The 27,076-nt window shown below is 38.7% G+C and overlaps 1 protein-coding gene across 6 annotated transcripts in view; it reads right to left on the bottom strand.

Annotated features, from left to right (window-relative positions):
• LRP1B (LDL receptor related protein 1B) overlaps positions 1-27,076 on the bottom strand; it is a 638,472-nt gene that overhangs the window by 350,468 nt on the left and 260,928 nt on the right. For all 6 annotated transcript variants that reach the window (XM_064718934.1, XM_064718938.1, XM_064718939.1 and 3 more), the window contains exon 3: positions 22,605-22,742. In XM_064718934.1, the coding sequence (XP_064575004.1) occupies positions 22,605-22,742 (138 nt within the window). The remainder of the gene's footprint in view (positions 1-22,604; positions 22,743-27,076) is intronic.

Here is a 27,076-nt window from a genome sequence, read left to right as displayed (position 1 = left end):
CATGCACTGCATAAAGATCTAGATATGCAGAGCCTTTTATTTTTTTTTTTGCTTCCCCTCATTTGGAGACTATCCACAAAGTTTTAATATCCAGTACCATGTGTCAAGAAGAGGAAAGCTACAATTCTCCATTGAAATGGAGACTTCTTTTATTCCTTAATAAATATTTCCTTCTATTTTTGTTCATACGTAGAAATCCAAAAAAATTTTCTGGAGTGTCCATGGAGCCTTTTGTAAAAAGAGGAGAACACACTTTGAGAGACACTTCTTGGCAATGTTTTATATTAATTGATACTTTATTCAGCAGGAAAAACCATACTAATAATCCCCAAATATTACTCTGTCCTCTGAGAAATTCACAATCTTCCCAACAATGAGGATTCAGTGGAATTCCACCAACTTGTTAACCTGAAATCTTTATTTTCTAGCAAGGGAACATCTATTGATCAGCACTCTTGCACAGGATACATCGATCATACCTGTCTGCTTAGATCTAACAGCAGTGGGGAGGAGTGGGAATGTGTACAAACTTGCACATGAAATGATAAACAGCACAGTCGTGTCTGACACAAATTTTATCACCTGGCTGGATGCTGAGGAGATTTATGGAGACAAGTTGTCTAACTGGCTGAAACGACACATAAAATCTCACTAGCTGGTCACTTAGGCAGGGAAAGCTCTGAGGAGTTTTGGCCCATGCTTTTATATTTAGTGAATTCTCTTGTCACTTCACACGTTCCTATAAATAATATCGCATTTTTAAAATTTCGACCTCGGGAGTATAAAACTGTCAGGCTGTATAAATTGCTGTAATAATATATGACAGCACAGTTTGGGCAAGTCAGCAAAACTGGGGTTAGAATTAACCCAGTGATTAATTTCATTGGCACCAATTGAAGAGAAAGTCAGCAACTACACTACTTTTACAGTGCCATAATCATAAGGGAGAGGAAGGACCTACATGCTTTAGGTGCTTTGAAATTTCAGTTTATTTCCTTGTGAAGCAGCAGACTTCATGAAAAACCACTAAAACTCTTTTGGTTTTCATCTTTATCTGTAAAATCCAAATAAAAATATTGTTTGATGCCCTTTCAGCTGTGGCTTGAAGCTGTGGTCTGGCTGTCATCTCTGCCCACCAGTGATGGAAAAGGATCACTGAGAAGGATCCACTCAGCTTTTGGGTGTTTTAGGGTATCACTAAGGTTTGGAGGAGAGGAAAAACTGAGAGTCTCAAAGCCATTCTAACATAAAGCAGAAATATTTTGAAATTTCAAAAAGCATCCTCAGAACATTAGCAGGACCTTGAGCACTGTCAATGTTTCTAGACTATCCAATTAGTAAATAAATAGCATTATCTTCATAACTTTTGCATTGTGGAACCTGCTTTCTCTTTTTTATTTTAAATGCAGACATGCTTTAGGGAAAAAAGTGTATTTCCTTCTTCATAAACTTGGATTTGCTTCAACAATTTGTTCCACCTACATTTGGAATTCTGTCAAGAGTCCAAAGAAAAGAGGCAAATACAATCAACTGAATATTACAGAAATAAACACAGACCATGTAATAAATCTCCAACTATGATAATCTCACTGAAATTCACTGATTTACATCAATTTACAATATTTTTATTTTAAATTTTAAAAATAAAATAATTGAGATCATTACAGATTTCAGTTTTGTCCCATGGCATTTTCCTGTCCTTTTTTTTTTTTTAATCAATGCATGGCTAAACTAAAAAGCCTAAGGAAAGGAAAGAAGACAGAATGTTATTTTAATCTATTAATTCAAAGGAAGTATTTTTTATTATTTTTCTTCAAATCCTAATGAAGTTAAATGACATTAAAATAACTAAAATGCACAAATACTTGGCAAAAGCGTAGTATCTGTTAAAGCTGAGGAAATGAACTACGTTTAGTTTATATACCTGTAATTGTCATTTAGGGGGAAACCATACATACAAAACCATACATACAAAACAAAAAATAAAAGCAACAAAACCCAAAAATCCCCTAATCCGAAACCTGAGAAGCTCAAAGGGAACATTTTTATGTCGGACATTTATTCTTTGCTTACTGTCCTATGTAATATTTTTTATTACAGACCAACAGGAATGAAAACCAAATTTAAATTAATATTATGGCAGGTGTCTCAGCCTTTCAACCACAACCAAAGTTCATAAACCCAGTCTGATTTTTAATATGAAATCTATGTTAAATACATATTTGCTGCCTTCTTTACATTAATTAACTGCTATTACTGGCTCTTGTCAGCTTCCATTGTCAGAAATTTATTTTCATGGACAGAATACTTGTGGGATCCTTGTAATACTAAGTGGTGCTGGGCAGTGCTGTGGAAAAAAACCCAAAACCTCCCCTTAAAATCAGCTCTGTGTATAGGATTTACTTCTGAACATGCACAAATTCCTGGCTAAAGCCACTTCCAAAGTTCATTTCTGAACAGGACAAGAAACAGATCAAATGGATGGTCAGGGATGGACTGGCATTTGCTGGTGATCCAAATAGGCAAATCTGCTTTGTAATCAACTGGAAAACAGAAACCATGATGTTTACAAAGTAATTTTCCTTGTAAATGTATTATTCACCAAGGCTTGGCAGTATGGCCAAGAAACTCCAAAGGAGAATGACTGGACAGTTGGCACCCAGTAGGGACTGCCTGGAAGTGTGAGAGCAAAACCTGGATCATGTCCAGCTCAAGGCAAGAGGTCATGGACTGGAAAAACCTCCTCTTTTTATTAAACAAATTCAGCATAGGCACTCCAGTCATAGCAGAGCTCTCTGTTCAAGAACACGGGCATGTTCCGAGGAGAGCTCTTGATAGTGCACTTCAATCCTGTGCCCTTGCTCCCAGGAGCTTCCCCTAGCATGAGCAGCAGATTGCAGGGTTTTCCATGTAAAAGGAAAACTGAAACAGGTTTGATTTCCCTTCTAGAGTTCCAGCTTTGTAGTAAAAAATGTCAGAACTTGTAAGAGAAATGACCCTGCAGCTTGGCCTTAAAGAAAGCACACCTGATATGATGAGCAAGTGTCGGGGTGGACACAAGGAAGAAGGAACATCATTAAAATGGATTCTAATTCTGAGCAGTGTGGAATATTGGAGCAGCACATTCTCCATTTGTTCTCCCCTTTGTGCTGCAGGGGTCACCCCCAAGGCCACCCCTCCTGCTCAGGACAGACGGTGGCTTCCTGCTGGTCCCATGCTCCACAGCCAACAGTGACTGCGCTGGTCATTCAGGGGCAAAGAGCGTGAAATATGGAATTGTCAAGTTCTTTTTATGGAAGCAAACAGTCAGGAAGATTGAAAAAATCAACACGGAGATTCTCAGTTGTTTAACTGCTCTTCTTACGGCACATAAGCGTCTCTGGGAGACTGAAATGCTTTTCTGGGTTGTCATGTCACCTTAAATTTTGGTGACTCAAGCATCCCAAATGACTTCCCTGAAGTACATAAAAAAAACCCAGCAGGAAGTGTTGAAGTAGCTGCTGAATGTCTTTGGATATTCAGCACAATTTAGACTCCATGAAATATAGATTTTTCAGTACACCTTGTCCTCGGCAATAATGCGCTGATGTTTACAACAATACGTTTGATAATTTGTGAGCACTGCTGTAAAAAAAGGAATAAAAAAGCCAGAAAATCTGAATGTGGAGTGGATGGTGGCTGTTTTCAATGCCCTGGCTGCTCTCTGCTACCTTTATTACACATCTCAACACAGGGCAAGATCAAGAAGTCTGTTTCCACCTTTAGGCTGGGGTAGTTGGGCTCTAGAAGGGAGCAGTTTCTTTAGGCAGGCATGAGAATTGTTATCACAAACTACAAATCCCTCTTTTGTGGATTATTATTATTATTATCCCCCAAATCAATACCAAGTAGGAGGTGGAGAATGCAAAGGGACAAAAGCACAGACAGTGCAGTAATGAACAACAATTTTGTTTAAAAACTGTAAAAATGGCCTACTTTCATTTATTGTCTTCCTAATATGCACAGTTGGGCTTCTCTCATATTTATGCACTTTTGCTGATATAAACTTCTTTCCACTGAAACTGTACACACCTTTGTTGTACTGCTTCTAATGTGCAATTTATTTTGGCTATAATAATCCTCAGCATTAGGCTAAGTCAGAAAAACAAATAAAAGCAACAAAATGAAAGTAATTTCTTTTCCATTTGATTTCCATGCATAAGATTTAAATGTCTTTTGGGGAAATGTATGAGGATTGAAGAGACTCTTCAGAAACCATTGAAGGGAAGGTGCAGCAACCTGAGAGTCCTCTGTGCTGAGCTTTCCTCCCTCCTGTGTGTGCCAAAGGCTGCCAGGAGGAGAAAGCAGCTCCTACAAATCTTATGGCTGGGCACAGGGGCAATGCAGCAGCCTCCTAAACATCAAAAGTTATGAGCAGCACATTAGGATTTCACAACTGTTTCCTAAAGCCACTTCACACTACAGCTCCTTGGTGTGGGAGGTTATGCTGTTTTATTCCTCAATTTTGCTTCAAAGTGCCAAGCAGTTGTATTAACACATAAGAAAAATATTCAGGTCAGTGCTGAACAGTAATAATCTTCCATGCAAAAGGATCATAAAGTAATTGTGAGCTATCTGAGAGTCATCCTCAAACTGAAATGCATCCATGTCTGGGATGGAAGGAAGGGGATTTGTTACAGCAGCCCTGGTGCTCGCAGTAGCAGCTCAGGATAAAGTAAAATAGGGCAGTTAATAACAGTTCAGTCTGTGCAGTCCTCACAGAACAAGGCCTGTGTAGCCAAGATAATGAAAGCAGCACACCAGGACTTTGGGATAAAACACCACAGGAGCCAAGAGCATCCCTAACCTGAGCCATGGAGCTCTGGTTCTGTTGTGGACACATCCAGAGTCCTTGTGAGAGAAGCAGGGCAGTGCCAGGCCCAGCCCCTGGTCCTCCAAAGCCTCTGGCATGAACATCCCTCTCCATTTCCCCTCTCTCTCCTCATCTCACCTTTACCTCTCACCTTTAGCCCAGTGCCACTCAGGAACAGGAATTTTTGGTGTCCTTTCAGCACCAAGGCCATTGATGCCAGGTACCAAAGTGCCTCCATGTGCACAGAACACCCTGCATGCAGCTTTAGGAACCAAATTGTGAAACGTGACTGAATCAGACTCAAGCTGCCCTGTATCAATAACTGAAGTGTTCCTAGACTACCCAGGATTTGCTTTGGCATGGCAATGTTCCTACTTCTGCCATAAAATGAATGAAATAAAGCAAAAACTTTAAAGCCCTGCAAAGATAAAAGAAGAGCTGCTAAAAGCAAACATTCCTCTTTCATTGTGCTGTTAATTTTCTCTTTTACAGATCACATTCCCAATGCCCCCTGGGCCAGGAGAGGGTCTCAGTGGTGGTGTATTTTGCAGAGCACTCAGTAGCACACACAAAACCCTACCTATGTAGGACACAGCTGCTTGAAATTCCCATGCAGCTGCCACATTTGTTTTAGTTTGGGAGGATCTCCCTGCAGTTGATGCACAGATGGAGAAGGCAGTTAGCTAACAATGATAATAATCATCCTCCATGACAGGCCCAGAGCTGGATGCAGATCTTTAGTGAGCTGTTAAGGCATGGAGTCAATGCCCTGGCCATGAGTGAGAGCTCAGTGTAGGAGAGGCACAACCTCTGTTCCTGTTGGGGTTGGAGGCTCTCTTTAAGCCACTGAGCCCGGGCAGAGCTGCCAGGCAGAAGTGTTTATTAACAGGTTATTATCCTGCTGCAGTGCAGGAAAAACACCAAAGAGAAGCCACTGTTTGAAACCACCATTAACCTTGGTGAACAGGTGAGTTTTCTAATCATAAAAATGTGTTATCTTGGAGGCACCAGGGCAGGGAAGGACACTCTCTCTCATCTCCTCATCTCTCCTGTGATTCCAACAGGAATGATACGAAATCCCTCAGAGGTGAAAGGTTTTGACATTTCTTTTTTACTACACAGTCCCATTATCCCAAGGAAAAGTTTATCACACAATGTTACATCCATTATCTTATTAATTGTCTTTATTATAATGTTAGTTGTGGGTAGAAGGATTGAATAGCTTGGTCTTGGTTTAGATACACATGATAATATAGGAATGCTCAGAATATTTAATTTGCAGCTGAAGTGGAAGCCCTCTGAGGCAGACTTTACAGCATGTCTGGCTTCACAGAAGTGTAAAATATGAATAGTGGGTGAAAATTATATCAATGCACCAGAGTAACCATGAACTATTCAGAATATTGGAATTCAAACACTTTGAAGTGCATTAAATTCCCGTTTTCAAAATGTTTCATCAGCTTTTTACTATGTAGTAAGAACTGGGGCATAAAAAGTTCTCCCTCACCCTATGAATAACTATTCTATAGTATTAGTTTTGAAGTGCTCTAAAATAAAAGTAATCTTAAATTTTCAATCTGTAGCACCAAATTAGGAGAGGGAAGGTGTAGCAGACATTTTGCAGTTAAAGAGGAGCCAATTCATTTTGCTGTGAATAACTTCTGAGCAATATTACAAACATAAAAATATGCATATATACAACACATCTGACTTTTCAGTTTTAAAACAATCCAGTCCCCAAACTGCAGTTTGGGTGAATTTCTGATGGAGGAGATGCCTAGCTCTCTGTGCTCATTGCCTGCCCAGACACCCTCCAGGTTGGATTGTCTCATTGTTTGGTTCTTTGCCAGCAGTCATGGTGCAACCACAGCAGAAAATCAGCTGAACCTAACTGGGATTTATGCTCTGTGCAGCTTCATTGGGAAACAAAAGTTTGGATTGTTTTTTATTCTGTCCTAATGGCATCACCCACCCTTACACTGCAATTGCACGAGCAGAGGACAAAGAAGGTCAGAGAATAATGAAATTATAACTCAATGACAAAATAACAAGCAACAAATGAATGCATTGGCAAATCAAGCCCAACGACAGAACATTAGTCAAACAACAACAAAATGATTAATAGATTTAAGTATTCCTGGTGATGATTAAAACACCTGAATCTGTACTTATGGACGTGATCATTCCCTGGCTGTGAGGAACAAAGGCCACATGGCAATTGCCACCTCCTTAAAGCCACTGGTGCAGATTTAATGTGCTCAGACTAAAGTCCTTTGGCTTTAAAGTCATGAGGAATGATTGCAACCTTTTCTGGCACCTATCAATAAAAAATGGGTTTGTAGTGATATTAAAAGATGAAAATCACTTTATTTTACTTACTGACATCTCCTTTTTGAAGTTAACTTTATGATTAAAACGAGAGCAGGCGCTTTTTGTCACCGCTGAAAGATGGATGGATTAAAAGCACATATCACCACTGCAAAGAGGCTCCAGATCTTCATCAATATAAATCCACAAAGCATTTGACTGTGCCAGGGAAACATATTCTCAAATTTTCATTCCACTAAGAGATTATGGGGACTTAAAAGGCAAATAGCCATTGATTCTTATTACACAAACTGCTAAAGCAAGGAGAAAAAGCAAACATTTAAACCATTCTTTTAAATCTCTTCCTTAACTTCTGCTTCTTCTCACTGAAGTGCTGAGCACTGTTAAAATTTTTGTGCAGTCTGTGCTACGTTTTCCCCCTTGCACTTTCTTCATTTTGCAGATCAATCAAAACTCTTAGAAATTATTTTGTTTTTCACTGAGGCACAGGAGGCAGCATTTTCCCTTACTCTTGGTGGTGTATTTTGTACATGAAGGGGCAGTTGAGTGTTCTGAACAGCCAGGGTGTTTGCATTCCACCCTAAGGTCTCTCACAGGCTCATTGATCCCAGCTCATGGACCAGCCACGGCTTTTCCCTTCTGCACACACCTCAGGGTGTGATAATTGTCTCTGGGGTGATTAGCCAGAATTATTATAAGGTAATTATTATTACCTCAGTGCCCAGGAGTTCAAACTACACAAGCAGATCCCCTCAATCAAGTGAGGCATTCCTCTGTCACAGGGAACTTGCAATCCTTCAGCAGCCAGGTAATTAAGGAGGGAAATCAGGATATTGCAGCCAATACCACAGCCAGAACAAGAGGCAACTGCATCATGTGCCAAGGACTCCATTTCCCATTAGAGCTTTCCATGTTTCCAGAACATCCCTGAGTTTAAAGGTATCAATTATCCACAATTTTAAACACAAACATAATTTAAAAAAAAAAAAAAAAAAAACAACATTTTTGGACATGACTCATTTTCAAGTGGAAATTAAGATTATGAATTCTAAAAGAACTTCAAAACAGTTATAAAAGCTTTATCCTGCAAGTTTTAGATTGATCATCTTTTCTTCCTTGAAAACATCCATATTTAGATGACCCTCTGAGGAGACTAGAGAAGTTTTTGCATGATATTCTGAAAGTAAATTGCACTGCAGCTGGCGACACACATCTCTTTTTAAAAAAGGATTGAGGTAAAAACAATTTTCATGCTGCTTTATAATGGCCTCGCTGTCTATTCCAGGCAACATTAGATGTGCTTTCAGAGCTTCTGACCAGCCCTACTCATCCACCAGCTCCAGGTTATTTCCTGCCTGCTGGAAAATCTGTCCAGAGCATACAAGATCACCCAGGAAGAAAATTCTGTATTTGAACTCTGTGATTTCAGGAAGCACAGTGCTCTCCTTCTCCCTTGGGCATTTTCCTGCCTGGATGCACAGGTCTTCTTCATCTCAGCACCACCTTCACCTCCTCCACATCCAGAAAGTTCTTGATCAACTGTTGTTTTCTTAATTTCACCAATTATCTGTGCTTCACAAGTAGCACAGAAGAGTTTCCATCTTGTCCATAATATCAAAGGACAAGACACCTCTCATCCAAATGCTGGGACTTTTCAAATTTTAAATTATTTTTTAAAGAATCGAGTACCATTTGTTCTTATTTTCCAGTAATTATTTTAGATTTTTATCACAATCAATAAAATCTAATTTTTCAAAGTTCTAAACTCTAATTCTATAATATATTATCTGACCTTTTCTAAAGTAAACTCCTCTATGTAGAGCATGGATTTAGTGAAGGTTTCTGCAATTCTCTTCTTAAAATACATCAGGATGGGAATGCAACAAAACCTACACTTTTAATTAAATCAGGCAGAGTCTGTGGTGTTTTGCTAAAGACCTAATATCAAATTGTTTTTAAAATTCATGTTTGATTTTTTAAATTTACAAATATTCTAGCCTTCTATACACAACAATCTAGATTAATTTGTATTAAAAACTACAAAACTTGTTGGCTAATGGCTATTAAGAAAAAAAAATCAATTATCATTTTATATTTTTGCCACACACATTTTTTTTTCCCCAAAAAAATGTCCTTTCTAACATCCAGATGCAAGTACAAGCAATGTTCAGCACCATAATCAACATTTCCGAGCTACCTGCCAGCAGAACTCACAGTGCTGAACATCAGCATTGTCAGCTCCTTGGAAGCCTCAGACATATTTTACATAGTCCAAACAAATTATGGTCTCCATTTATAATCCTTGCATGCAGGGAGGGGAGCTCCTGAGCAGAAATTGAGGCTAGAATGTGCATTAGGGCTGAAGGAGGTCACTGCACAGCAGGTTCTGTGCCCAGAATCAGCACAGGATGGCTGAGCTGAGCCCACCTCTCCTTGAGGAAAACGCCACTGCCAGGGGTGAGACAAGAATTGGCAAAAAGATTCCAACCAAAACCAAAGAAACACCCAGTTGTGGGTTTCTCTGGGTCTGGATTGAAGGCACTTGAGACACAGTTCAAGTTCTGACTCAGGTGTTTATAATTTCTTATCAAACAGTCTCACTGCTGTGAGTTTGGCACCTTTTCATTAGAAGGCACAAAATGGCCAACAATCTCTGACTGCAAGATCTTTTAAGGCTAAACTATCCAATTAAGAACTGACACCTAGATTGTTTTCCCTTTTAACCCAAGAATTGATCCCAAAGAGCTGCAATGGGGACTTTTCTGCCCAATTACAAAATGCCACCCAAACCCCTGGAGAAGGAGGAAGAAGAAGCACGAAGAAGAAACCCAGGATGATGCCCTGTGCCCTCCATCTTGCTTCTATCCACAACACACTAAAACTTCCAAAACCTCAATTTCTCAGCAAGTGACACACCTGCACTGTTCTCTATAATCTATTTCACACTTTTGTGGATTCTGGTCTATCTTGAAGTCCAGGAAACTTTCTCCATGAATGAGGGTCAAAGTCAATGCTGCCCTGGGGATCAGGGCACCCCGGAGCAGACACAGAAATATTCCCTGTGGTGCCCTGGGTTTCCACACCCAGTAATTTCCATTTGAACTAATGATTTCAGATTTTACACAGTCTCACTTGCTCATCAACCCCAACATCAAATGAAGCAGGATATAAACTCTGGCCAATGCAAAGATTTACTGAACTGCCACAGCTTTTCTGTGCTTCCACCTCCAGAAAAGCCCTCAGCACAAGACAATAACAAATCTCTCCAAGAATTAGTTGCTTGCAACAACTCTTTGAAGGCAGATAAACTATTCTGGAAGTCTAGAATCCCTAATCACACTCTTTGTCAATGCCTAAATGCGCAGCTGTGCCTTCATTAGGGGAACAAGCCCTGTGTGAGCAGCACTTCCACAGCTGAAGGCAGCAGCAAAGGCCTGCAGATGCACCCTTAACCACAATTGTATTTCACTGACAGTGCTTTCAGTTAGATTCTAACACAGCAGCAATTCCTACTGTTATTTACAGTCCATCTATTGAAAAGAGCTTCCTGGGTGCCTTGGTGAACACCAGGAGTGGTGCTGTAAGACCAACAGAGTGATTTTCCACATGGAGGGATGAATCCTTTCAAATCTCTCCGTCCCTGTTCTCAGGGGATGTTTTCAGAGCTGGGGTTCAAACCCAGCCAATTCCTGACCTGTGTGCCTTCACATCCTGCCCAGCTTCCCATTCCACTGCCTGTGGGAGCTTGGTATGATTTGTGTAATCCTTAGGGACGTATCACATGGAGCACATATATATCCTTTAGATACAGCAAGGGCTCTTGCTGACTTGGTGATGAGTCTTAAAAACCTGAGGTATTCTCCAAATGGCTCCTCTGAGCTCTAGACACCTTTAGCATCAGAAAGAAAAAAAATATCCTGGACTGGTGTTGGTTTTCGGCTGTTTGAAGGGCCTGGAAAGGCCCAGAGTGGCCTTGGGGCAGCCCGCGTATCAAAAGACGAGAAGAGGCTTCAGTTCTTCTTTCGGTTTTTATGTTTATTAATTGTTTATCTAAAAAATTTTCTTTCAGCCCGACAGAGGTCTGCTCAGCAGCCAGCCATGAGCACACTGTGCCGCCCTCCGGACAGCCACCTATCTTTATACCCATTGTTACGTGTACAATATTTATCATTTTTCCCCAATACCATTTATTCTTATTGCTGGGTGCACTTTTAGTAATGGCCAATCCAAAAGTGCCACCATCACCACAGAAGATGGAGGAGAAGAAGAAGAAGAAGAAGGACAGGACACACCCCAATTCCTCCATCTTACTTCTCTAAACCCCCCTGTACATAAATCCTAAACCCTGTGTCTCACCCTCTAATTAACCAATCCCTTCACCATTCACCTCGGTGAAGTCCTCCTATCCTCATACAGGTGTCGTCTCCTGTGTAGGGTCAAAGTCCAGCCACCAGACACTTCTGGCAACATTCCAGGACTCCCGAGCCCCCCAAGGGTGGTCTCGGTGGCTCGGCACCTCAGGACTGAGATCCTGAGATCCGACAGACTGGCAGAAAAAAAAAATATTACAAGCAAAGAATTGACTTTTTAAGATATATAAATCATGACATTGCAAATTCCCACATTTAACATGAAATTTATATCCCAAAAACTTGACTGGTTTTGCACTGGAATGATTCATGTCCTTGCTGCAGTTTCCAGACAACATCAAGAAATTGGTGGACTTCAAAATCAAGAGTTTTCAAACAGCAGAAAGGCTGAGTCTTTATGGGAATCATGTAAGGGCATTTTTATTGCCTTTCATCTGGTTCTCCTTGGGAAAACCAAACAGGACACGTTTGTAGGACCCAGCAACCTTTTCAGTCAGAGAGGGACCCTCCATGATCCCCATTTTCCTCCAGCTGAACTGTCACCCACGCCATGTCACTAAAAGCCATGCTGCTATTTAAAGCTGTTTTTTCCCCCCTCCATTAAGCTCAAGAGAGAAATTACAGTCTGAAGAGGACACTGCTTTATCCTTTAATAGCAGACATTGTGACCAACATGACATTTGGTTTAGGTTTTGTTTGGGATATTTTTTCTCTTCACTAAAAATCAAAACATCCATCTCCTATGGGAAGGGCAGGATGCATTCCCAGGTTTTCCTGAAGGGCTCACTTCACTTTTTTTTTGAACACAGGACATTCAAGTTTACCACAAAACAGAAGTATGGGCCCCAAAGTGTGTCCACTTAAATTTATAAGTCATTAATTGATTATTTTTTAACATAAATTGTAAGTGTCAGGTCATGGCAGAAAGCAGAACAGTTGTGCCTCACAGAAGTATTTTTAGTGACCATGTACCTTAAATGTGAGTCCTCAGGATGTCTGAATAACTTTGTTTTAATGTAACTGTGCTCATTTAATGTAACATTTTGCAGAACAGAACTTATTCTCATTTTTTTTATCCTCCTGATGCCACTGTGTGCCATTAGTCTGAGAATCTAAACTCTACTCATGTCTTTCCTGTAGAAACCTAAAAGTTACCTGCTCATAAATGTTTTGTGTAGCTCTGCTTCCTTGTCTTTCAGTGGATTAAAAAAGCTCAGTTTGTTAAAAGACAACCAAATGTTCTTCTACTTCAGAATTGTGAACTCTCTTTTTCTTTTTTATTTGTAAGCTGGGCTCATCTCTGCTAAAATTCCAGGAGATGCACATCATTAAGAGAGGGAAAAAGTCAATTAAACAAGTAGCAGGCCCTCCATCTGATGCATGGTTTTGAAAGAAGCCATGAAATATGCAAGACCATTAGAAAAAAGAAAAAAAGTACCTCAGACAGCAACTAATTGTGCTGAATTGCCTGCTAGTAATTAAACAGGGCATTTGTTAAAAAAAGACCATATTTAGTTCTTAATGAGTGAGGATTTTGACCTTCTGTATAGTTGGGCTACAAAATGTGTTTGGGGATTGAAGCACTATGAATGATTCTTTTATTGCAAACCACAGACATTTTCTCCCTTACTGCTCTTGCTCTGGGAATGTGACATCAGCTCTTGTGGAATCTCTCTCTCATGAGTGTGAAAACCAAGCTGAAAAGTCAGAAAAGTGTCACTGTGCGTGGGATCAATGCTTTGTTGGAATCATAATCTGGATTGCTGCTAATTTTCCCTCATTTTCAATCCTAGTGGCCAACACTTCCTTGGGGAAAGTGGGCACTGGCACTTTGTTCCAGTAAATCCATCCCATGTACAGGATACCCTGTCTTCCAAACTGCATTTCTGGTATTTTCCTGCATGTTAGTGGATTTTAAGAAGGACTAGATTGATGGAAAATATTTTAGAAATATGCTAAATGTAGTCTCAAAAAGTTTGATTTCACAGGATTTGTCTCACCAGCATATTCTACCCTTAGAAAGAGACACTCAGAGAGAAGCCAATGCAACTGCAGCTGCCTTTTCCAACAGTTGAGTGTCAGAAAATATTGTTGATTTACAGAGAGTGGGTCATGGTCACAATCTGAGCTTTAAATATGGCTTATTCTTCCTCAGATGGAACAGTTACTTAGAGGGTTTGTTTTTTGGTTGGGTTGTTTTTTTTTTCACATGTAAATACTTACAGCACTTAAATAAAAGGCATTAAAAAAAACCAACAAGAAACAAAACAAAACAAGAACCCCCCCCAAAAAACAAAACAAAAACAAAACCAAACATAAAAACAACAAAACAACAACAACAAACAAACAAAAACCAGCAAACAAACAAACAAACAAATAGGCTCAGTCCAGAAGCCCAAACCCAAGGAAATGCTGCCATTCATTCCAGAAGGACTCAGGTCTCATCATAACTAATTTTTTTCCCCCCCTTCTTGTACACAGCTCATGTCCTGTCACCTATGCACTGCAACACACTCATTTTCACAAGAGATAAATTATTTTTACATTATGAAATCCCCTAGAAAACTCTTTATTTTCATGTTGGAGTCATGTTTATTTTCATATTTATTTTAATATGCATAATTATTTTCATATTGCACTGGGAACACATTCCCATTTTTTGATGGACATAGTTCCAGAGAATACTGATTTAAAGTAGTTCTGCCTGACAATCCCTAAAATAAAATATCATGAACCTTGCTATTGACTGGACTCTGTGTTCCCCCAGTTTTCTGTTTCACTTGATTGCTTCCAGGTATTTTTTCCCCTGTTGCCCACAATTTTTAACTTACTCAGTTTCATCTCACAGTATTTTAATCTGTACATTTGTCATATAACTAAAATCATGAGCATTACTGCAGTGAGTTAAAGATTAAGTTACACTTTCATCAAATTTTGTGGAGAAAAGATGACTGGAATCTGAGAGGGTATAATGAATTCTGAAAATCAGTTTTTGTACGCTCTGTGCATGTTCTTGCTTCTAAGTGGAAGAGCAAGAGTAATTTCTCAATGTGTCAAAGCAAACTTCACACCACTGAGTAGTATCAATCTCACTTAAAACTGCTGGTGACATCTTGACTTGTTTATCATAGTCTCAGAAATAATGGCAAATTTTAATTTTTAAACCACATTATACACTTTGAGAATGACTTAGGCTTTTGGATTATACAGTCCCATGAGCTTAAAATTGAAAAATGTAAGAAGTGGGGAATGATAGGGAAGCAAAGCCCTTCTCTGGAAGAAAAAAATATGGTTTCTCCTTATTTCAGCTATGAATTGCAGTGTGTGAAAATGCAGAATCTGCTGTGCTCTGTGTACAGGTGGTCAGGCAGGTGGATGCATTCCAGGTAGGAATACTCCTACCCCAGCTCCCAGAATTTACCACTCTGCTTAACAAAACCCAGCTAATTGCTGAGATGGGAACAAGTGAGAGACCACAACTCACTCTGCAAATGCAAATGAACGCTCCTGCAGCTTCAAGTATTTGTACAATAAATGTTTAACTGTTTATGGCTCCTGGAAAAGAGCCCCGAGGAGCAAAAGTATCCCCTTCACAGAACAGATGTCGTTTCCTTATTTGTTTATTCACCTTGGGAAGATCAGGAGCTGGGAAGTCAAATCCCCCCAGGCAAGGAGTGGAAGAATTGAAACCAAGGCTTGTAATGTGGTTTGGCTGAGGGCTCCCGGGGCAGAAAACCGACAACTGCACTTGTGACAAATTGTGTGATGCTAGCCCCAGAATTTGCTCTTTTCTTTCTTCTTCTCTGTCTCCAATTTGATACCATTCTGTAAATTTAGGCTGACATTATAAATTGCTCTAGGAGGACCAAAATCACGTTTTTCAGCACACATGCCTGTCACTTTTTTTTTCCCCTCACTTCAAACACCAGGTTGCCCAATTATTTTAACACTGTTGAATGAAGCAATGAATAGGCAAATAATGTCACTGGAAAAAGAGTACATGGAAATTTAATGACATGTTTTATTGATGGGCAGATGCCTCAGCTGTGTTTTTCTGCAGCAGATATAATTTTACTATTAGTTAATGCAAGAAATAGTAATTAAATTCTCACACTAAATTCTCAGTGTAATAGTTTATGTATATAATGAAAAAAATAGGAAAAAATGCCCAAAAGGAAATAGAAAAAAAGCATTATTCCTTCAAAATAAGATTTCAGGATGTCTAAGCTATCCCATCTCCTCAAATACAGGTGGTGACAGCTGAAGACAGACCCTGTGCTGTCGCTCTCCCTGCGCCCCAAGGTTACCGGTGCTGCACAAGCATTTGGTGTCAGGTCCCAGGCTCTGCTCGGTGAAAAGCTGTCCCTGAGGTCTGGATATTGAAAATGCACTGAAGATTTACTCTGTGATGTGATCTAATGGCAGCCAGGCAGCAGCCACACAGCTACAATTGCTGCTGGCGGGCTGAGTTTAGGAGTGTCAGGGTTTTTTTGCCATGCAAATATGTCTGGTATTCCTGATACAGAGATTATGCCCAGAGTATTTATCTACATAAAAATCCTTTGAGATTTACTCATACGAAAAGCTTGCTGCATTTCTTACTCCTCAAGGAGTTTTATTAGATTATTTGTTTGCTAACAGGGACAAATTAGCAGGTAACTCTGCACACTAATCGACAGAAAGGTAATAAAACATCTCTAGTAAAACTGAAAAGGAGATGCTCATTGTATGAGTTTAAATGTTTGTTTTCTCAAAAAAGGGCAGCCTCAAAACAGTAACAGCAGGCAACAACAATAAATAGCATTTAACCTAAATCCCTGGCAAGCAGAATAAAGATTTCTCAGATCATTCCTTGCCATCCCCTGAGTCACTGACTGTGGCTGCTTTCCTTGGGTTTCTGCAGCCCTGTCCATGAACCAGTTAACAACAACTAATTGGCCCTCTTAACCACCATAATCTCATCTCAAATATGATAAATTAACATCTCTGCTACACTTTGTGCATTTTATTGGGCAACAGGATCATAGGAAACCTGAAATATTTGAATTATAATCTTTACTCCTCTTTTAATAATGTAGAACTCCATGGGTTAACTTAACCATCCAAAGCTGCATTTGCTATTGCAAGCATGGTTTCTGTGCCCTGAAGAAAGCATGTCTATTTAAATGTGTGTGCTAAAAATACTGATCAAAACTTGTACTCAGGGAGGCCAGACCTGACCAACACTTGATTTCATCACCAGCAAGGAACAGTAGCCAACATTTTCTCTCAAGAAAGTGAAACTGCAACTGAAATAGAAACACTGGCTGGAGTATTTCCATTTCCATTTCCATTTCCATTTCCATTTCCATACATTGCTCCTCCAGTGGACAAGATCAGAACCCTCTTTACAAACCATGAACCAATTAATGATCTGCTGTCCCACATTACCATCATAAATGGCCAAACATTTAAACCCTACATTTAATTTGCCACAGAGACAATGCTGATACCTTCACAACAGCTTTCCTTTGTGAATTCTAGCCTAAAAACTCCTCAGCAGCAGCCCATCAAGGTGGGATGAAATCACATCACTCAAATGTCTTCCACTGCTCATTCCCCTCTAATTTGCTTTGCTGCAAAAGGATTTTGTGATGGAAAGTTATTAAATCACCAAGCCCATGACTTCTTTGTCTTGACAGCAGAAGAGACTAAATGACCTTGGCTAATTTGAATGAGCCACATCATGCTGTATTGAAGCAAAAATATAGGAAAGACAGAAATATACAAGAAATTGGATGTTTGGATGCTGAAATGAGGAGATATCATAATACTAAACTATGCAAATTGAGCCTTCAGCCAGACAAGTAGAGCTCTTTACTAACAGCTCTGTTCCAAAGCAAAACCACTCAGTTTTGGGTTTTTTTTTAATTTTAATACCCCCACTTTTTTCTCTTTTCTGCCTCATAATCCAAGTGGAAACCTTGGTGCAGAATGCAGGGTGGTCACAGTGGGAATAATTCCAAATGTTACCTGATGGCTTCAGCAGCCCCACTGGTCCATCAGGAGCTCTGGGAGATTTCCTGGGGGTTCCAGGATTCAGAAACCTCCTGGGAGGCTTTGTACATCACAGCCTTAAAGGATGAGTGATTTAAAGCTTGTCAGAATAAATCAAATGAGTTCACAGGGAACTCTGATGCAGGTGAGCATTACTTCCAGAAAAACTCTCATGAGGAAATGGAGGGACATTTACAACTCCTGACTATTTCAGGGTTTTTTTGTTACCTTATTATACAACTTCACTAGCAAAAAAAATAAAATAAAATTAAGACAAGGATCTAAATGTAGGTCCATATCTTTCAGTTTTATAACTTTCCATCATTCTTGAAAGGTCTGAATTTTCCTTAAAATTCTGAAATTTGTATTTTCCCCTCTGGCAAACACTACTTGAAATTTCCCACTGTTCCTGCTGTAGAAAGACCAGAACAAAACACAATTGAGTAACAGCAGCATTTATCTTCATCTTCTGTTAACAATTCATTCAAAAAGCCTAAACAGAAAAACAATACTCTGATTATAGGCTGCTAAAACAGAACAGCCTTTGGCCAAAACTTCTCAATGTGTGTTCAACAATTTTTTAATACTAAATGATCCAGAGTTTGCCTTTGAATATTTTATTGATTAGAGACTTCAGAGATTACGGTTCAGATCACAGTTAATAAAGACCTAAATAATCTGAAGACTTGGAAGGAGTCTATTTGCACTGGTATTTTTTGCAGTATTCTTTTAGCATTTTCTGGCTGGAAAGCTAAAATTCTAGCACAGCCATTCCAGGAGCTACTAAATAATGAGTTAGTTAATTAAAAAAGGAGATCTCCATACTCTGTACAAATTTTAGTTTCCTCTAGCACAAACTCAGACCAAATCCCAATTTTGGCACACCACTTTCAATTGTGTGCCATATTTATGAAAATGTACAGCTCACCTCTGCAGAACTATTTAAAAAAAACCAAACAAACAAAAAAAACCCAACCAAACAAACAAACACCTTTACTAAGATTCATGGGATTGTGACTGTAATTCTCTAGAAATTATCTTAATAATTATATCTAATGGTTTACATAATCAAGGCCAGGTAATTCCAACTACCCCATGACAGATATTTGCCTGAGCCATTCCTAAAACTTTCAGGAGGAAAAATAAAAAAGAAGAAGAAAAGGTATTTTGGCCTTCAAAAGACCTCAAAATCAGACTGGGACAAGCTGCAGGCACATGAGCCCAGCTTTAACTAACCAGAGCCAGCCCCAGCCCCACACTGGGATAAACCCTGTGAAGGAAAGACTTGGAACTAAAAAACTTCAGTTTGCAATAATTTGGCAGCTCCCTGGGGCAGGAGAGTTCTCAGCTCATTGCTCAGCTGAGCAGTAAAAGTGGCTGAAAGAGCAGCTGAAATAAAGGCCTGGCTCTCCAAAGAAGCCTGGAGAGGTGTGTCAAAGAAAGGAGCTTAATTGCCAAGAGCAGATCTGGAGCAGTCTTCTACTAGAACTACTCAAGCTTGGCTCCAGGTTTGGCACTGGTAAATTTTATCTGAGATTTAGAAACTCTCCCTGGAGCTGATGGGTGTGAGACCCCCACTCAGTAGGGCTGGATTGTGCTGGAATTGTTGGGATTTTCAGAAAACTCAAGAGCCTCATATATATATATATATAATAATTAATTAATATTTATTTATTTATTATTTACATTTATATGTTTATATATTTTATATTTATAATTTATATTTTATATATTTATTTTTATTTATCTGTTCTATTATTTATATTTTATATTTATAAATATTTTATATCATTATATATTATTCATATATATCATTATATATATTATTTATATAGATAAATATATATACATATATACACACATATATGTGTATATATATATAAATAAAATATATATATAACACCTTTCTTTATGGGAAGGGTTAATATATATTTTGATTTCTCCCTTATTCACCCTCTCTAAAGCATTCTTCAATTAGATAAAAAATGAAAAGGAGCCCAAACTGACCAAATACAGATGTCTTATCACTACTGCATGCTCTGAGGTACAAATCCAGTGAATTACACACCCCTTTCTCCTCTGAAGGACATTGGAATACATAATGTGAAACAACCATGCGCAATAAAACATTTTTTATTTCATATTGCCACAACCTCTCCTGAATTTATGCATTACATTCACCTGCAAAAATGCATATGTGCCTGAAATAAAAGATGAACGTACAGGAATGTCATTGTATTTACTACTATTCCCTTGAAATTTCCCATATATTACCATTGCACACTGGAGCCATGACCATATTTCCCCTTGCCAGGGAAAGGTGCAGGCTTCAATACAACTCTAAAAGATTGTTAATAATGAATTAATGTGAGAATGTTAAATTTAGAGAAAGAAATTAGAATAATTCCACTTGCTGGATGTTATAGCCCATTAGTTCTTAGAGATTTCACCCCTTTGGAGTTACCTGTGCCCTGAAATGGGCTTTGCCCTGGTGACACCCCCATATTTCCAACCACAACTGATTTTCCTGGTGCTTGGACTGTGACTTATTTACACAGCACTGTCAGTGTCCCCAACAAGAGGTGATTTTAACACAGCTCTGTGACCAGCTGGGCTCCTTGCAATTCAATATTGAAAATTGCTGTTGCCTTCCTCCATCACAAACTTCACATGGCCACTGTTAATTACAGCACAATTGATAATGCCACTCTTGTGAGTAATATAAAGGAAAAGCTAATGGTTTGGCTGGATTTCTGAAGTAACTTTGCAACTTTTGGCCACAAAAATGAGTTCAAAATATGACTTGTGGGTTCAAGACTCAGAAAGTAATGAAAGGTCACCCAAACATTTTTCTAATAAAGATATATATATATAAATATATATATACACATATAGACAGAGAGAGAGAGACAATAATTACATGACTCCCTGTAATTAAAACTATAAGGAACTCATACCAAATATTTGATATATCAGAATGTAACATAATGACACTTTAATTGACATTGTTTGGAACTACAGGATCATAATGTAAAATTATGGTTGTCTATATTCTTTGGCTGATATTTTCACTAATATTTCCACTAATATTTTCAATTCTGCCCCCACTAAGCAAGTAAAAATATGGAACTGCCAGAAGAATCAATATTAATGAGTTGTTAACCATTTCCTAGATAGTGACACTTCATTATGTAGGTGTTCTGTGTGATCTAGGAGAAATATTTATTTAGAATGTTTTACCAAATTCTATGGTGATTTATTAAAGCAGCCAGTAATTTTTCCACTGGGAAGCTTCCATATTCATGTATGATAATAAAGAAAGGAGTGGGAATCAACATGAACCTTACAAAGTGTATTTGAGAATAAATTAAAAGGATGTGAATATAGATTGGGTATTTTATGTGCTATCGCATTCCAAAATACAGGACACGTGAACAATAAGAAAAGCAAACATATTCCATTGCCACTAACATAGGATTGTACTTTTAGTCTATATTTTTTTCTGATTCCAATAATCTTGTGGTTTAAAGACTTAAAATACAATACAAATATAAGACAGTTATAAAATAATAATTATTCAGCACTGGAGATTTTTAATCCTCAGTAATTTAATCCAGAGTAATTTACAGAAAAACATGAAAAATTGAGGAACACAAATTTAAACAGAACTTAATGAATAAATACTATTCCCTGAAAAACACTCACCTGCAACTTCAGAAATTGTCAGTATAGGCCAAAAAGTGTTTTGGCCAGTTTAACTTTTGGGGTTTTTTTTGCATGCAGGGCCCAGTGCTAAATCCAATATGCTGGCACAAATTTTGATTTTGTGTAATGCTCATTGAACAAGGACTATAAAACAGTTGAGCCTTCAAGAAAAGAAATGATTCCTATCACTGTGAATAAGAATTTTCATCTATTTTATGACAGCCTGTATCCTCACCTGGCTAGATAAAAATAACTATTTGTAGTTTTGTGAAGTCAGCAGTATTGCTCTGATTAATTCCAGATGGCTTTTCTTTTTTTTTTTTTTTTTTTCTAATTTTAATTTCTTTTTTCAATGTGGCTTATTTTTGGTGTGGGCTTAGATTTCACTCTGACAGCTCTGAAAATATGTCCACATGAAATTTTAAATTCTAATTTAACTTTCTGAACTCTACCATTAATTGTATCTTTCACTGTATATTGTCATTTTGCATTGCAGCAGAAGTCCCAGCACCTGTCTCTGGGTTTCTGGTCTGGAACATCAGATCTCTTGAACATCATCAACAATCATTCATCTGGAAATCTGCTGATTAAAAATAACTGGTTCAAGGTAGCCAAGATTTGGCCCTAAAGCTATCCCCAATGCAGAGCTCAAAAAGTCATCTCAGTTGAGCTGAGATATTAAATAGTTGACCTTCACCAATTTTTTTCTATTTAAGATTTCTCATTGTCAGAATTTGGTGACTACATTATTAAACAGTAGATCATTTGCATAAAACCCTCCTGAAACAAAGTCCTCCATGCAAAACAATGCTCATAGCAAATTTGATATATTTTATGTATTTATTGATATATATTGATAATGCTCATAGCAAACTTGATATATTTTTCAGTGGGTTTTTTTGACTTTTTGGGGTTTAAGCAGAATTTATAAGGAAAAGAAAATTCTTTGTGGCAAACATTCTTTGTGCTGCCCAACTTTGCTCAGTAAAGTCTCCTCATCCTTCTTTTGATAGAAGAGTTTCTATCATATAAACTTAGTAATTAATGCAGTAAAAGTGTCAAAATCTCTGTGTGTTTTTTACTTGCATTTGGTTCACATAAAATATTTTTTTAAATTAACTTGAAACATGTTTTAAATTAAAATACACTTCTATCATTAAAATATGCTTCTATTGGTTTGCTTTTGGGTGTTTTACACATATTCACACACACATATATACCTATATGTATTCCCAAGGAGTAATTTCTCATTCTCTTTGAAACCAAAAAAGAAAATGGAGTGGAAGATTTGATGTTAAACAATTTTCACTCACCCCTGCAATGAACTCCTTCGTCGTAGCCATCGGAGCAGTCGTAGACCCCATTGCAGAGCTGGGACAAGTGGATGCATTTGTTGGTGCCAATGCAGCTGATGAAATTCGGGCTGCACTTGAAATCCAACTCCTCAGGACCTAAAGGACAGATGGAAAATTTCTTACACGTGTTTAAAATTTCTTACACATGATTTTACGTGTGGCAAAGACAGTCCTGCACCTTGTTTCCTTTTTAAAGCTAAGGGCGACACTCTATATATTAGTTCATTTCTTCATTTGAAAGATTTTACCACACATGAAGTCATCAAGAAATAATTAGTGCAATTACAAATCAATGGCTCAGAGGATTATTTCCTAAAATACAGGTGTTTTTGTAGTTGCTAAAATAAGCCTTGCAGACATTAAAAATAGTAGTGATTATTTTCTATGATTTTCAATTGACCTGTGAATATCCCATCAATAATCATGTGAGGAGTAATAGGTACCCGTATTTACTTCCACTGTTGTGCTATGCAGATAATTGTAGATATTTATGAAAATACATATAAATGTCACATCTTTGTGGCTGCATTAGATGAGAGAAACTGTTTCTCCATCCCAGGAGACTGCCTCAGAAACTGCAGAGTCCAGGATGGAAGGGGAGGATAAGGATGCTGTGATTGCTCCCTTTGGGATACCACCCCAGCTGCAATCACTTCCCTCTGTCCCTTTTTCCCTGAAGTGTTTGGTTCAGGGAGTTTTGAGGGAGCTTAGGGACTCTTGAGAATCACTTTTGTTTATCTCTTAGAAATGGTTCTGACTGATAAAATTCCTCCCATAATTCCACACTATAAAGACTTTGAGATTTTGAACACAGCAAAGAACATTTAGAGGTCTGAAGGGTTTGGCTCAGTTAGAGGTTGAACCATAATTTATACATTGTATATCATTAGCTACTCACAGATCAAAATTTTTTTAGGAAAACAACTTGAACCTCCTTGATTTCTTGTGTTGGAGCCTTGGGTCTGTGCAGTTTGTAATAGTCCTTTAGGGAAATCTGTCCTTGGATGCACAGTGCTCAAGTGCAAGATGCTTTCACCTCCCTCAAGGCATAAACTCCAGGAGGAAGGGCCCAAATCACTGGTAGCAGCTGAAAACTCTCTAATTAATAAGTTGGAAAATCTCAGCTTTCTCAGTTTTGTCTCTTGGAGTCACCAGGACAAAACATTTGAGGGGAATCTACAACTTCTACAACAAATGGAGATGCCTCTCAGCACAGACCATTAAACAAAAAGTCTAATACACAAAATTTGTCCCAATTATAAATCCCCCAACAGCACAGGCTCTCCTTCCCCAAGCAAAGCAGGAGCCCCCAACAGGGCCAATCCTGTGCAGGACAAAGGGATGCAGTGCCCTGCTCCCTCCTCTGACCTTCCAGCTCCACACCTGGCACCCCTGAGGGACACCAATGGCATCCTTGAGGAATTCCTGATGAACAGGGACACAGCAGGCTGGCTCCAGGCATGGAAACACAAACCATCCTCACCATTCTTGTTAAATACACGCAATTCAAACGTAGAGGGATTTAAATGTTGCACAAAGTAACATATTCCCTGCATTTTTCAGTAAAATATAAGAAGAACTTAACGACAAAAATTCAAAATTTCTCCTGGATGTCAGGATGTGCTGACTATGGTAATGAGAAAGAGAGAACCACAGAGTTTGGGTTTGAGGCACTTTATTCAGGCAGGACATTTCAGGCCATGAAGAATCCCATGTACCCACAGCACCTGCAACCCCAGGACTCCTCCAGGACTGCTTTGACTTTGCAGACCTTTCAAGGAAGAGCATAAATAAAGCAGCCCAAAGCTCAGTGCCAGGTAGGTCATATAAAAACACCAGGTTTAATTTTGTTCCCATCTCAGCTGCATCAGTACTTGAAGGCACCTGACATGTAAATAAACCAAACTAATTCTCTGATTTGCCAGTAATAACTTGCTTATTCTTTGTGTTAGAGCATCTGTGATACAATGTGAGGACTGAAAAAGTCTTTTCTTCTAAAACAGAGAACATTCTTTGAAAAAAAAAAAATAGATCTTTGAAGCATATGAACCATGGTACCTACATTACTATAAACTTTAGATCACTAGAGGGTTTTCATACTTTAGCAAACAGAAAATTTCAGATCTGTGACCAAAACTATAGAAACATATTTACATATATCCTAAATTTAATGAGGGAAAAAAGGAATCTCTTATTAACATTTAAACTCTTAATAGACTAGTCTGACCCATTCCTGCCTATCACATTTTTGATTTGATTCTACTTGTTCTTAATATACAAGATTCCTCCAGGACACAAACATTGTGCAATTCGAAATAAATTCTCTAACTCAAAATACTAATAGAGCACCTTCCTAATTAAGATTTATTTGATAGGAACATCGGGTGGGACACTGAAAAACATTCCAGGAAGTATTACTCGAATTGTTTTGGTTTTGAGAGAAACTTTGTGCGCCACTCATGAAAGGAGAAGACTGGAAGTGATTCCCTTATTCATGTGATAAATTCATTTGTACTTTGACTTGTTACAAGCATCATGTTTGGAGGGCAACTTGACTTAAAAATGAAGATGAACTTCAGCCCTAAAAAGTCCTGGTTTATAGAAGTTTTGTGACTCTAAGTGGCAATAAGTCTCAACAATCAACACCAGCAGAATAGGACAGCAGGCCTCCCTACCCACAACTTCTGTGACCTCTTTTGAAAAAAACTTAAAAAAAAATTAAAAAGCCAAATCAAGCTGCATGTTGTGATGCCTTTGAAGCAGCACTTGCTTCTCCCACTGAATCCTTCCCAGCTGCTGCACTTTGTGAAATGTCTAATGCAAATAAAGAAGAGTAGCTTTTTATCTTGTTTACTCCTCTTCACTCTCCCTTTAACAGACAGCCACTTCTGGCACTGTTATCAAGTGAACTTGGGGAAAAGGAATTTAAAAGTGTTCTTCTTCAAAATAATCTCGGTGTATTTTACATCAGTGCAAGAATGCTAAGAATATAAAAGACTGATGGTGTCTTTTCTTCCCTTCAAAAGACATAATAATTCCTAGCCTTGCCAGTTGGTGGAAAAATAGTCAAAACTACTGGCTGCAATTATGGTAATACAACATCTCCATGTTTCAAACATTCATCCTGGGACGCTGCTTGGAGGGCAAAGAGGATGCAAGCAGCTCAAGAGAGTCAGCTCAGGCAGCCGAATATCCAAGTGTTTCTGTCAGTAATTGTCTGGGAACAGATGGCTGAGGAATGGGGAAAGAGCTGAGCTGCAGAAGCTGAGCCAGGGCCATGGCAGAGCCCCCAGGGCTTTGGGGGAGCCCCCAGGGTTATAGGGGAGCACTCAGATTTATAGGGGAGCTCCCCAGGGTTATGGGGGAGCCCCCAGGGTTATAGGGGAGCACCCAGGTCTATAGGGGAGCACCCAGATTTATAGGGGAGCTCCCCAGGGTTATGGGGGAGCCCCCAGGATTTTTGGGGAGCACCCAGATTTATAGGGGAGCCCCCAGGGCTGCAGGCAGGGCTGTCCCAGCCCTAGGGGAGTGTGTTTGGGCACTGGGTGCTTCCCTAGGGACAGAGGGTGATGCTCAGGATTGGGGAGGGTACCAAGGCACTCATTCCATGGCCAGGTGCACAGATTATTGCTGCTTTCCCTGACTCTCCAGAAAACAACCTGTGCTCAGAGATAGGCTGGAAACAGGAGAGAGATTCATTTCAGATCCAGATGCTGTGGCTGTCAAATCACCCAGGAAAGCCATTTCTGATGTGGTCACACCAGGTCACAGTCACTGGAAGGAAACTGGATGGTGCACCATTTCTGCTGAGGACTCAGAGTGTGGAATATGACATTTAAATCTGCAGAGTTGATTTCAAAACTTTATCCTTTAAAATATCTTGTTCTTTAAAAAAATATCTTATTCTTTAAAATCACTCTTGGTAGCAAGAAACAACCTGCAACGTGTGGTCAAAGATAAAATATCTAATACAATTTTAATTGAGTAGTCTTCTCACAGGTGGGGTTTTAAATTTATTTTCTGCCCAGTTCATTATGAAAAACCAGGGATTTCAAAAATGCTTATCTTTTAGAAAACTTATAATCACAACATCTTAAAGAAATGTCTCTGCCCCTGCCAAGACAAGACATATTGTAGCTTAATGAAGATGTTGTTTTTATGGGAAAATTAGATAATTTTGTATTGGCTTTTGCTTTTTTTTTAATAAACTTAAATATTTGAACTCTCACAAGAGGTTGAATATTAGGTATTAATTTCTGTCTTTATGAGTTCATGTAAACTAAACACATAAGACATCTAATGGTATCACAACTGCTTTATAAAGTCAATTTTTACACAGACTAGGGGCACATTTCTAATACCAAGACTTTGAAACTCTGGGATAAATGTATGGAAATGACTTAAAATCCTTACTCTGTGCTATCTTATAT

The sequence above is a fragment of the Zonotrichia leucophrys genome, chromosome 7 (genome assembly GCF_028769735.1).
Source record: "Zonotrichia leucophrys gambelii isolate GWCS_2022_RI chromosome 7, RI_Zleu_2.0, whole genome shotgun sequence".
NCBI lineage: Eukaryota > Metazoa > Chordata > Aves > Passeriformes > Passerellidae > Zonotrichia > Zonotrichia leucophrys.
This window is presented reverse-complemented; position numbering and strand designations above follow the sequence as displayed.